The sequence below is a fragment of the Scleropages formosus genome, chromosome 3, assembly GCF_900964775.1.
Source record: "Scleropages formosus chromosome 3, fSclFor1.1, whole genome shotgun sequence".
In the NCBI taxonomy this organism is placed as follows: Eukaryota; Metazoa; Chordata; class Actinopteri; order Osteoglossiformes; family Osteoglossidae; genus Scleropages; species Scleropages formosus.
In genome coordinates, this window is record NC_041808.1 from 18,518,588 (window position 1) to 18,531,684 (window position 13,097).

At 39.7% G+C, this 13,097-nt stretch overlaps 2 protein-coding genes across 9 annotated transcripts in view; one reads left to right on the top strand and one right to left on the bottom strand.

Moving 5' to 3' along the window:
• The first annotated feature begins 570 nt into the window (after positions 1-570).
• prkab2 (protein kinase, AMP-activated, beta 2 non-catalytic subunit) lies at positions 571-10,729 on the top strand. 2 transcript variants are annotated; one of them, XM_018753430.2, is made up of 8 exons: positions 571-687; positions 4,074-4,256; positions 4,884-5,050; positions 5,386-5,479; positions 5,583-5,697; positions 7,673-7,806; positions 7,972-8,040; positions 8,461-10,729. In XM_018753430.2, exons 2-8 carry the CDS (start codon positions 4,098-4,100, stop codon positions 8,536-8,538), a joined length of 816 nt encoding a protein of 271 aa, XP_018608946.1. In that variant the 5' UTR covers positions 571-687; positions 4,074-4,097; the 3' UTR covers positions 8,539-10,729. The 2 variants fall into 2 exon arrangements, with proteins under 2 accessions (XP_018608946.1, XP_018608947.1); XM_018753431.2 differs by lacking the exon at positions 571-687 and adding an exon at positions 2,741-2,908.
• LOC108935118 (myomegalin-like) overlaps positions 10,296-13,097 on the bottom strand; it is a 69,291-nt gene continuing 66,489 nt past the window's right edge. For 6 of the 7 annotated variants that reach the window (XM_029250284.1, XM_018753424.2, XM_018753428.2 and 3 more), the window contains one exon: positions 10,296-12,482. In XM_029250284.1, coding sequence (XP_029106117.1) covers positions 12,337-12,482 — 146 coding nt within the window. In that variant the 3' untranslated portion in view covers positions 10,296-12,336. The remainder of the gene's footprint in view (positions 12,483-13,097) is intronic. The other variant, XM_018753425.2, reaches the window with a different exon arrangement.

Consider the following 13,097-nt stretch of genomic DNA (forward strand, 5'->3'; position numbering starts at 1 on the left):
GTGTGGTGTGTCACACATGTTGCTCCAAAAAAAATCCTGTTTAGGCATGGAATTCAAAGTATAGACAGTATGTGCTGGTAGTATTCACAGCTGTACTTGAATAACAACAGACACATTATGTTGCCATGCAGTCAGCCTTAGTTTCCACAGAATAATATTTTGCAACCTAGTAGATGATATAATGAAAAGTGTTTCCTGTTTGATTATTCTTGTCACATATTTTAGCAAAGTCCATATATGAAAATCACCATTACCATTTCGCTTACTGTATAGTGAATTACCAGTTAACACCATTGGTTCATTGGATCTGTTGCACATTACTGAGCTTTCTAAACCTTTTGCATCCTGAAACCATTATAGTTTTACATTGTCATATGTACATATAGAAAAACGCTGTTAAATTTTTATAAAATTTAGACACATATATAATTTAATGACTGTAAGATGTGCAGAATAGTAATAATAATCGCATCCAACACCGTGCTAATTTCTCAAAGAGCTCGAAGAAGGATCGCGTTTTGTAATTCCACGTTTTTTGGGTCTTGAGAGACGCCGTAAGCCGGTGGGTGGGTAGGTTGGTTGGTTGGCTTGTTCTTAGGCGATGTATTGAGTGCTGTCAAGAATGTTGTCGGAGTTGTGTGGGAAGCAGCTTCATCTGAAATACAATAATTAACGGAGTGCGAGCTGGTAAGTCTACCAATCTAGTTTATTTCTTCGTGTGCATATTGTCTTCCATTATTTCAGACTACGCTGGGTTGGAATTTCACACTACGAGTGCGCCTTGCCTTGTTGTTAAATGCCAGGAGCTAAAAATATTGCGGTGTTTAGTCAGTGTGTGTGGACACCGATGAGCGTACGTGTGTATGTGCGCGCGCGCTGCGGCTGCGCAGAAGGTTCGCCTGAGATTTGACCGTACACCATAAATCATTAGACACTTATAAACCACTTGTCAAACTGTATGCACAGGACTTCGCTGCTTATTGGCCATACATTAATTATTAAAGAATGTCAGTCGCACCAGCTGATCAGTACTGGGGTGGGGAGTCCCAGCAGTATCATTTGATTTGCAACGGAGGGTCAAAACGCCCGTTGCGTTGGACCGTTTTCAGAACTGTTGTTGTCTCCAGATGGTCGCTTGTAATCCTCCTAATGCCATGGCCTTGTTGTGCTTTCGGAGAAACGCTGCAGTTGCGTCCCGACACACACACACTCGTTCGCTGCAGCCTGCGTGTCTCACTCAGTCACTGTGTATCGGGGGTTTCTTGGGCTCCCGGACGTGTCGAGCTCCAGTTGTGCGGTGCAGTACGCGGCCGTGCGGGGAAACGGCTCTTTTCACATCGGGAAGTAAAGAGGGTAACGAGTAGAGAAGCCCGAACGGAGAGACGACGGACGTCGGGAAATAACATTGGAGGAGGAGGATGTGTCTAAGATAAATAGCGTGATTTCTTGTTTTCCAACAGAAATACAGGGTGTGTCCGAGGTTTCCAAGCGGCGCGGAGACGAACGCGACGTGACATCCAGGCTGCAGTTAGAGTTTCTGGCTGTGAAAGACGATCATTATGGATGATTAAACTGTGCTCTTGCGAACAAGTCGTCAACTTGTAGGTATACAGGCACAGACAAGGAGGCAAAAGACTAATTGCAAGTCACCGTTAAACTACAGCTTTTTTCCCATATCATATGTTGTATTAGTGTAAAACTGCCTCCAGAAACTTCGTGTTATGTTAATTTAAGGTCCAACTGACACCTTGAAAAATATAAGCATTTAATTTTGTCATGACGTAACACCAGGCACTTCTTTCTCAACTTAGGAACTCAGTTGGCACCTGAAGTCTTTTCGTAACTTTTCCCGTCAATACAAAGTCTCTTTTAACAAAAAAATTATTTTTGCCAATTGAGAACGTTAAAATTAATTTCAAATTTATCTAGTTTTGTCAACTTCGACTGTAAATTTTGTCTCAAACTGAAACTGTCCAGTGTTGATCATCTCCTGGGCGTCGTCAGCTTTCTCTATTTATTTATTACTTGCACAGTTAATAAAATTTCAATACTATACAGACACACCTTAGTTTACCAGTCAAAACTTTGAGTAGAAGTAAAAACCTTTTTTTTTTCTTCACTTTTTTTTTTCGTGTGCTCGGTTAACAACTAAATTCGCCGAGGAAATGAGCTGACGTGTCTTCGCAGCTCTTCTACAGCAGTTCACACGCATGTAGGACACTTTACTAAAAGCAGAACAACCCACTAACCACCCCTTTCGTCTTCTACATGTATCGACAGCCCAGGCTCTCTAGCTATACTCGCACTTCTGAGTACTGCTGTATTGTAACGAGATTTTGGGCGGGAAACGGGTCCATTGTAAAGAGTTGAATTGTGGGAAAAGTGTGATTTAAGTGTTCAACCACTAGGGCGTTTTACGGGGAGCGTAATGGGGTTAGTGCATTTGCGAACATCAGGAAAAGTTATGGGGGCTGTGCAAAAGCAGGCGGGCAACGTTGATTTGAGGCGGAGGTTCTTGAGGGAAATAGAAGTTCTTGGGTTGAGAGGATTATTTTTCTGTGTGGTGACGTTCTATAAAATGTTCTTGACTAACGCTGCTTGTGCGTCCTTTTTTGCCCTGTCCGAACCCAGAGCGCTGCGCGCCACAGTATTTACAAGTTACGTCATGAAAGTTTTATTACAAATGTGCAATACTTTGTATGGCTCTTTTTTTTTTTTTTTTTTAATTAAATTTTCCTGCAGCGTCAAAATTAATTTAAATTGGCATTAGATATATTATTTACAAAAGCTCATTTCTATTTATTCCCAGTTGTCAGGCGTGCGCTGCTTGTTGTCATCTGATTGATCACCAGTACTCAAAAGCATCGGACAGGAGCTGTGAAAACAGCAGCACTACTGTTCTGAGTGGGTGCGTTTTACTCTCTGCAGATTTTTAGTTTACTGCAGGTCTTAATGACCTTTTTCGAATCACTGCGTAATCTTAACCAGCACTTGACAACATGTAAAGCCGCTATACATACAGTAAGTAGCCCTCCAGTACCAGGTTTAAGCCGCTCTCGTGTTTACAGTCCCTGCAGTTAAAATGCTGGTACTGTAGTGGTTATGGCTGCTGCCTTTGGACCCAAAGGTCACAAGTTTGATCCCCACCTTCAACTGTAGTACCCTTGAGCAAGGAAGGTACTTAGCCAAAATTGCTCCAGTAACATTATCCAGCTGTATGAATGGGTAAATAATTGTAACTTTGTAATAATTGTGGCCTTAACATTGTAATTTGCTTTTGGAGAAAAGCATCAGCTAAATGAATTAATTAAAAAATAAATTCCTCGTTATTGCAGTAAAATTTTGTCTAATTGTCATCTACTTCTGCTCGCACGGTGGTCCCGTGCCCGAAAAGTAAAGAGCGGAGGTTCTCAGTTCTGGCTCCGTTGTGGTGGAATGACCTCCCCCTCTCACTCAGGAATGCTGAAACTCTGTCTACATTCAATAAGGGTCTGAAAACCCTCTTTTTCCAGACTCACTTTGCCCATCTCTCAAGCTCATGTATGGTGTAAATGTTCATGCACCGTGACTTTATGATCAGGCCCAGATAAGCCTTTACACAGCTGCAACTTCTGTATTGTATGTAAATTTTTGTGTACCTTATAATTAAAAAAATGTAGGAAGGTGATCAGGATTTGTATATTCTGAGTCTATGCACCTAACTCCAGCGATGAACATCGGTGCATAAGTGAAAAGAAACAAACTAAGTTTACTTAAGGATCACATGTCTGCAACCATGTCTCTCTTTCTCCTAAGGTAATGCACAAATTGTATTTTCTCTGAGATGTACATCAGTTTGGAGAAAAGCGTCTGCTAAATGAATAAATGTAATTAAAAACCGATTTTGGTCATATCTGTATGCTCTCCCATTTTCCCCTCACAACATAGCAGTGTAATAAAATAGTCAGATCTTTAGGTCACTGCTGTGAGTATGTAGACAGAGTCATAGAATACTACAGAATACAATAATAGTGTTAAATCCCTAAGCTGTTAGCCCATGGATGCCTGGAAATACAAATGCGTTTGTATTTTAGGTCTGACTTAAAAGTTAACTCATCATGGGAAACACCAGTGACCGTGTTTCTGGTGACCGCCATGGGGCAAAGTCCCACCGCTCTGACAGTGGTAGCAGCCACAAGGACCAGGAACCAGGCAAGATCATGGTGGACAGCACAGATGACCCCAACATCTTCAATACCAACATTCTGGATACAAAGGTACCTGCTTACTTGCTTGTTCATCTGTTGTTGGGTGTAGATTTTAATGACAAAATATCCCCAAAGCCTCCAGCATGATTGATCATCAGTAGAGAATTTAGATATTAAGTTTTGTCCTTTTTTTTTTTTTTTTTTGTTTAAAAAAAAAAAAAAAAACTTATGGTCCATAGTGTGGGTTTGTAACCTGTGTGGAGTATTTAATCAGTAACTTTCCTCATTTATGTCTGTTGTCGTTATTGTTTCTTTTCTCTTATCCAGTGTGCCTTAGAGTTGAACATATTTTAAATGATTGAGTAGTTAATCGGAGCGATTCGGACAGCTTTGGTTGTGTGACTTGAACCAGGAACCCTCCGGCCACGAGTCTTGGTTCCAGACCACAATTTTATCTAGTACGCTTAGCCTTGCTGTACAACTTACTGTGGATCTGTGGTTTTAGAAGGCTTTTTCGTAACGTGTTCATTGCTTGATTGACCGTCTGAGTTTGCTTATTTGCTGCATGTGGTCCATGGCATTCCATCTGGAGATTATGTTTGTGTAATGGCATGCCCCTGCAGCACAAGGGTACAAGGAATGGGCATGCTTGAATTTGAAGTGTTGTACAGACTGCTGGTTCTGTGTGCCTGTCAGGGTTCAGGGGAGAAGGAGTTCCTGCCCTTTACCTCTGACCTAGAAGACACAAGCAAGCCTGCTCCCCAGGCTAGACCCACCGTGATCCGCTGGGCTGGTGGGGGGAAGGAGGTCTACATTTCCGGCTCTTTCAACAACTGGAGCACCAAGATCCCGCTCAATAAGAGGTTAACTTGTTAACAAACTAGCTTTCCTTTTCCACTTTCTGGGTCTTGTTTTTAATCATTCTTGCTGTTTATGACAATGTAGCTGTATTTTATTGTGATGAACTGTGAAAACTGCATAGTGAGAATGTGCACCTACATTTAAGATTATTACTACTTGGATCTTCAACTATTTTGACCATGTTACTTATCCACTACTGTACTTCGTGCCCAGTATTGGTCATATGTTTATTAATGATGTGTTTCACTTGTGTTTTGAGCTACTACATTCACATTTTTATGAAATAGGTCCCATGCAATACTGGCATAGAATTTTGGAATGCTCTTTGTCTTTCTAGTCACAATGACTTTGTGGCCATCCTGGATCTGCCAGAAGGGGAACATCAGTACAAGTTCTTTGTAGACGGACAGTGGGTACATGACCCATCAGAGGTGCGCTGAAAAAGTAGATCTTGGAGGAAATTTCAGATTGTAAAGTTCCTGAGCAGTCAAGAGATCAGTTGTAGAAGGGAAGAATGCCTTATTTCTGTTTCAGCCTGTAGTCACCAGCCAGCTGGGAACCATCAACAACCTGATCCAGGTCAAGAAGTCTGACTTTGAGGTGTTCGATGCCTTGCAAGTGGATTCCCTTGAGTGTTCTGATACATCAGGTGAACTTATCGAGTCACAGAAAGCAATGAAGTGCGCACACGTGTAGATGCAGTGTCTATGTAGCAACGTAAAAGGCATATTCTGCCACTAAAACTTGCTTTATATTTAATCTTTTTTCATTTGAACAAGATTGTTAGTGAGAAGTAAGGCGTCGTATGAAAACAGACTACACGTCACAGCACAGTTGATTATACGGTATAGTGCCAGTAAAAAGTATTAAACCCCAGGAACCATGATGTACTTAACTGAGAATTTTTTTCCACTTATCAGCAAAAAGTCAGTGAATAAAATCCAGATAATACACCAAAATGTTTAAAAAAAAAAAAAAAAAAAAAAAGAAACAATTGAATGCTTGAATATTCACTCCCTTGCTTTAAAACACTTAAATTACCTCTGAGTAACCAGCTCTTCTCCAAATCACATAATTACTTGATTGGAGTCTTCCTCTGTGCAGCTGAGGTATTTCATATGATTTCAGAATAATACACCAATGTGTGGGAACTTCCCCATTTAATGGATTTTCTAGAAAACACTAAATCATTTATTTGGGTGGGGGCAAGGTAGCTGACAATGTAACTGTTGCCTGTGGTTCTGAAAGTTGTGGGTTGAATCTACTGTTGTAGTACCTTTTGAGCAAGGTACTTACCCTAAATAAGTCTTAAGTGCTATTAATAGAGGTGGCGCAGTGGGCTTGGCTGGGTCCTGCTTTCTGGCAGGTCTTGGGTTCGAGTCTTGCTTGGGCTGCCTTGTGATGGAATTGCATTCCGTCCTGGGTGTGTCCCCCTCCCCTTCCAGCCCTGCACCCTGTGTTGCCGGGTTAGGCTCCAGCTCGCCATGACCCTGCTTGGGTCAAGCAGTTTCAGTCAATGTTTACGTGTGCTATTAATATATTTGGTGATGTTACACTGTGGTAAACACTTGACTGTCCCAACTTTTTTGGAAGCTGTTGCAGGCATCAGTTTCAGAATAAACGTATATCTTCAAAAAACAATGTAGGAATTGGAATGGAATTGGGGTTGTAGAAAAGTGTCAGATAAATGTATATGAAGATCAAGGAAGATTTTAAGCAGATATGAAACAAGGTTATTGAATAACACCTGTCAGGGAAAGGATCTAAAAACATTTCCATTGAATATACCTCAAACCACTGTGAAATCCATCACTAAAAAGCTATGGAACAACTGTGAATCTGCCCATAACTGGCCATCTTTCAAAACTGAATGAATTGGTGAGGGTCATAGTAAAGGAGGCCACCAAGCGGCTTATAGTAACTTGAAAGGAGTTGCAGTCCTCCACATGAGTGATGGGCGAAACCATGTGTGAGTCATTAGCACATACTTGATAAATCTGGCATGTATAGAAGGGTGGCAAGAAGAATACTCAAATCTTTGCTGGAGTTTGTCCAAATCTGACATAGCACATCCTACTTGAGAGCACCATCCCTACAGTGAAGCATGGTGGTGGTACCATCACACTTTGGGGATGCTCTCTGCAGCAGGGACTGGAAAACTCATTAAAACCAAAAAGGTTAATGTCCTGCAATGGCCCAATGAAATTCCAGATGTCAATCTCTCTAAGCATATGTGAAATTACTTAAAAGTTACTGTTCACCAGCAGGAACCATCCAACTTGATGGAGCTTAAGTGATTGGAAGAAGAATGGGCACTTTGATATTACAGAGTATGTTGCATTGATGAGTGGCAAAAATTCTTAGTTAAATATATCATGGTTGCATGCTGTAACGCAGTAAAATTTGAAAAAAAGGGGAGAGTGACTACTTTTTTTATAGGCACCATCTCTTTGGCAGGAACAAATTATTTTGAATTACTTGAAAGTGAACTAATCAGTCAGCACATTTTGTGCGACCTCTTCTCTGTCTCACTGGTGAATTAAAGTTGTGTTTAAGGTTAGTGTGAGTGTAAAGACAAGCCATTAGGAATGGTACGGAAGGGTGACTTGTCCATTGTTCTGCAGACCTCTCCAGCTCTCCGCCAGGCCCATATGGACAGGAAGTCTACACATTCCGGCCTGAGGAACGATTCAAAGCCCCACCCATTCTACCCCCACACCTTCTCCAGGTCATCTTGAATAAGGACACTAACATATCTGTGAGTCCCTTCTGGTCACCATTCTCTCCTTGTTTTCTTTGCTAATAGAGAAGCAGTGTCAAGCTAGATTTGGAGTAAATTCTGCTCTTGCAGTAGTGTAGAAAGTGTAGTGTAGGGAAAATGGTTTTTGTTATGCTTACCAATGAGGAAATGTTTCCTTTTCAGTGTGATCCTGCCTTGCTGCCTGAGCCCAATCATGTGATGCTGAATCATCTGTATGCACTTTCAATAAAGGTACAGTTGAAATGTCTCTCTTCTGCATGCTTGTACATATTTTTTCCATTCTACAGGATGGGTGTGGCATTGTAATAATAAGCTATATATAATCGACTGTGAGCCACCTCACAGCACCTGGGCTGTTCAAGCACAGTTTCAAATCCATCTTATTCTGTGTGGAGTTTGCATGTTCTCCCAGTGTCTGCATGAGTTTCCTACCACAGTACAAAGAAGTGCAGTTTAGGTGCATTGGCGGCACTAAATTGCTTGTGGTGTGTAAGGGGGGCTACTCTGTATTGCACTGGCTTCCCATCCAGGGTTCACTCCTCCTTGCTTAGCACCCATTGATTTTGGCACAGGGCAAGGGTTAATGAAAGCGAAGTCATTATCGACTATGGATAAACTAAAACTCGTGTCATTATGTTGTGCTTCATTCAGGATGGAGTCATGGTTCTGAGTGCTACCCACCGATACAAGAAGAAATACGTGACCTCTTTGCTTTACAAGCCCATTTAATCACTTGGATAAGTTTAGGTTGCCGTACTTATGCTGTCTGTAATTACATGTTTGCTAAGATTGCACTAAAACAGTTTACAGAAGGGATGGAGGCCCCATGGCAATAGTGGTGTTTTCCTATTTCTTGCACAGGCATGATGGCCTGTAACTATTTCATGGAGAACTCTGTCATCACTATTCATCAAGATTTTTTCAGTATACACAATGTTAGCAAATAATATTTGCATTATTTAACGCTCAGTTGACTGAAGAAAAATCCGAGTATTCTTACATTTGCAAAATGTCATGAAACAAGTTGTGCTGTTTTTTTTGAGGATTTTGCTTTGTCCATGTTTCTTGTTGATCCACGTTGATTTAGTACATGAATTCTTCTCAGATTCACAACTTTTTCTCTTGAAGATATCTGCACATCCTGCAAATAATTTTTCTTGTTGATACCCAGGGAAGAAAACAACATTAATGATCAAGTCATCAGGAATTAGTAGGGGAAAAAAAAAATTCTGTTATTTGAGTTATGGAGAAATACAAAAGAGCAAACATCCTGTTTTACTTTATAATATAGTTTGTGACAGTGTGAATGACCCCACTGGCAATTGCATTCATATACCCTAAAACATGCCAAATAACATAATTCTTTATGCACAATGAATTGCATGTACCACTTATTTTATTTTTCCAACTTTGTAAATGCAAGTTGTAGAACAAGCTAATTTCAAAAATGGACTGAATTGAATTGCCCACTTGTCACCTGCATGGGTTGAAGTCATGGTGCTTATGCTATTGCCTTTTGTCATAATGCTGCGAGCACTTTACCTGTGCATTTATTGATGCTGTGAGTAGAGCGTTATTGTAAGCTTTATCTATGCAGAAGAGGAATCTGGTACTGTAGGTTCTCCTGGATTTTATTTATCTTCAGTATCCTGTTGCAGTGAAGACAGTTCTGTGTGATTTTTTTTTTTCTTAATATTATTTATTAAATAGGAATGTATTTATCTCTTACATAGTGTATTCTTGTGTTCGAAACTTGGTTTGATGTTTAATGATGAACCATTGAATGTTTTGCATGTTTAGTCCATTCATGCCTAAACGTACCACCTCCCAGGTGAAATCTAGGTTGAACCATTTCTGACTTTCAAGCAGGACAGATTTTTGTTATGGAGAATAAGCAGACTTTAAGTATCATCACCCTTGAAATGTGTTGTATTTTTCATTACACTAATCCTTTGTTAATCTTGAATTTAATTGATTTTGAAAGTGTACTCATTCTGTCATGCTTTCTGGAAATTTCACATTTATTTGGGCTGTTACAAATGTCAGATTCCAAAGAAGTTCTGTGTAATGAGACATTTAACCTAGGAGACTACTTAACTGAACAGAAATATAAACGGTATTAAAACCTGAATATATGTAATAATACAGTATTTCTGTACTCGGGTTGTGGTACATACTGTATCATACAGATGGGGAAAAACTTGAATTTTTAAACCTTAACATGTTATGTTGAGCAACATCATTGGTTAAACTGTGCTGGAGGTGGCTTCACTTTTTTCCAAATAAAAAAAAAAAAAGTCATGCACTGTCACTTGTTACTGAAGATAGTACTTTTAAGACCCTCTTACCTCCTAAGGAATTAATAAAGGGAAATGTAGGCTGACATATAGCCTGGTAGTTTGTCTGGTGTTCATTGTGCTCTCTTTTGACTTGACTTTTAGTAAAAAGACAGTCAACCACATGAATCCACACAAACAACGATAGGCTAACAAGATTTACTTATTTAATTCCCCAATAATCCAAAGCATCCCAGAATATCTCAACCCAAACACTTCACACACATGGTCTGACTGGAACACAGCGCTTGAGTCAGTACATTTGCAAATACGTTTGCTCACACGTTCCATCAAAAACAACTTGTCATGGACCACTGTCTATATACTGTACATATCATACAAAGCTCATGCCCAGCAGGCATGCTTCCCTTCTACACAAAGTATACACAGCATTACGGTAAGTATCTCCGCTTTCTCAATTTACCACAAATTTTCTGCAGATTATTTTGAATTCGCATTTTTCATATTAAAATCTATCATTCTAAAACAGCTCTTTGACTGGGGATCTTCCATAGAACTTTGGTAGTTGTTATGAACACTGAATAGGAGGGAACACAAAGCAAGCCATGCTGTCTTCACACAAAGTAAATAGTCATGACAGGCAACGAGAAAAGCCAGAAAAGTGACACAACTTGCAAAAAATGTATGTACTTGCTAGAGCAGCTAAATTACAGTTATGACAAAAAGTTTGTGAACCCTTTGGAATTATCGGTATTGCTGCATGGATGATTCTTAAGATGCGATGTACGAATCTGCATAATTCCAAAGGGTTCCTATACTTTTTCATAAGCATGACTTAGTTGCCGACCAAACCAAATATGGAGTATGTACGGTATATGTGCAAAGGGGCAACCTCACTTATAAATCATGGCACTGAAAACCTGCTAAATACTGTTTGATATTACAACAGGAAAAACAAAAAAAATAAAGATTATTGCACAGCTACCCAGGAGATTTCATTTTCATGTGTCGCAAGTGGCATATGTACAAATCACACAAAACATGATAAATACTGCATAGCAGAAAGCAGATTATGTACAGCATTTTATAACATAAGCAAAATGTACAGCATAAGCATAATGACAGGTTAAAAAGCTTTGCATGTGACTGTCATTAACACTAAAACTGAGGACACTGGTTATACCAGTATGCTGCCAAAGTTTGTATTTTTCAAGGTATACAGTACATTAAGACCACATAACATACCTCAAAATATAAATGCTGCTTGAATTTCAGCTGGAGTTACTTCCTAAACCAAATTGGAATTTGACAACACAAATGAAATTTTTCAAGGACTGATACATAATTTTTCACAAATACAACTCTGGATTTGGAATCACAGGACAAAACTACTCCCAGGTGTGAAATATACTTCTAGATAGTTTGGAAAAGGTTTGGTCCATTTTCAAAAAAAGTGCTACATGAACCATACTTAAATGATAATAGACCAAACGTCTAACGGTTACCGTTTCTCCTGTCCAGATGGCTCTAGAAAGTATCCATCAAAGTGTCATATGACCTCAAATAATAGGCCACACATAGGCCTGGAATATTGATAAAAATTGACTTAAAACTTTGGCAGAATTGGTTATCCTCTTTATGCAAACGTTTCCCATGCAACTCCATATTTTAGTGAATATCAAATATCAGTGTGTAATATTTCCAATTCACTTGAATTGCACTGACCATCTTAGAAGTGTAGAATAACTAAATCATTTCAGTGTCAGGCCAATGTGACATGACAGAAGTCAAGGAACAGTTCTTATTGCACAAGCTCATCTAGAACAGTTTAGGGTTGCGTACAGGTTGTTTTCTTCTTTAAAAAGGATGGTAAAACCGTTTACATTAATAAAACACATTAATACTCTGTGTAAAAACCCTTTCTGTGTTTCAAAACATTCAAAAGACCCTAAAAAATTCCAGAAAATATTTCACATTTTCATTCCACAGAACAGAACGGGGAGAAAAAGGAGACTTGTTTGATATTAAATACGCAATTGTTTTCAAAGCCACATAAACACATGCAAGTACATATAACTCTCTACAGTCTGACAGGTGTAAAAAAATGACACTCAGTCAGTCAAGAAATACAGTTCTGAAAGAGACCTCTGTGGAGTCTTTGTGACTCTCTCATAAAAACATCTTCGCTTTCCCAAGTTGGGACTGGAGAAAGGTCGTGATGGCGGACTGGTCAGTAAGCCAGCACTTGAAACATACGCTGTCCTCTTCGCTTCTTGGGGGGGCACTGCCTGGCAGCCTCCCTACCTTCCTGATGCGAGGTGTTCAGCAAAGCCCAGTCTGATCGCCGCCCTTCCAGGGGGCTTCTTGGGCTTTCAGCTGGAGAAGGAGGTGCAGGGTAGGGTGGAAAAACATGTCAAGTTGACATGAAGCAACCTGAAAAGTTCACCCATTTGCTCTTCCGTTGAAGATGTTTCGACACTTAATTTTGAGCATCTCTGCACGTAAAAACAACACGCATGCTCCGTGACATCCACTCTGTGCAAGGAAAGTCTATTTATGCAACTGAAATAAGCATGCATTGTGCTAGGCTTGCTTTTTGTGTGGAAGAACATGGATAATAGTTAGCAATAACCTGGAAATTTCATCATTATATTTAACATTTTCATTTAGCAGATGTCAAAAAGTCACATGGCTTTTGATCATCTTTTTTAGTATGTAAATAGCTCTTCCACATAGCAGATACCTACAGTTCAACACCATTTTTTATGTTTCTGGGTTACCAAGGTTCTTTGACATAAATATCAATAATTTACACATCAATCCAGAAATACTTTCAGCATGGTCTTTTTGGATGGTATTTCCTGCTATAAAAGCCAACTGACCCACCCAAAAAGAAATTATCCCTCTCAAAAATTTTTCTTTAATGCAATTCGCAGCAATATACATTGAAAGCCCCAACGATCGAAGCTTTGTAAGTAAAGTAGCAACCGT

Bases quoted from the DNA above. Each gene is read 5' to 3' on its own strand.
- prkab2 (XM_018753430.2), top strand. From the start codon at position 4,098: ATGGGAAACACCAGTGACCGTGTTTCTGGTGACCGCCATGGGGCAAAG. The intron at 7,807-7,971 runs GTGAGTCCCTTC...TTTCCTTTTCAG, and splicing joins ATAAGGACACTAACATATCT to TGTGATCCTGCCTTGCTGCC. The intron at 8,041-8,460 runs GTACAGTTGAAA...TGCTTCATTCAG, and splicing joins TGTATGCACTTTCAATAAAG to GATGGAGTCATGGTTCTGAG.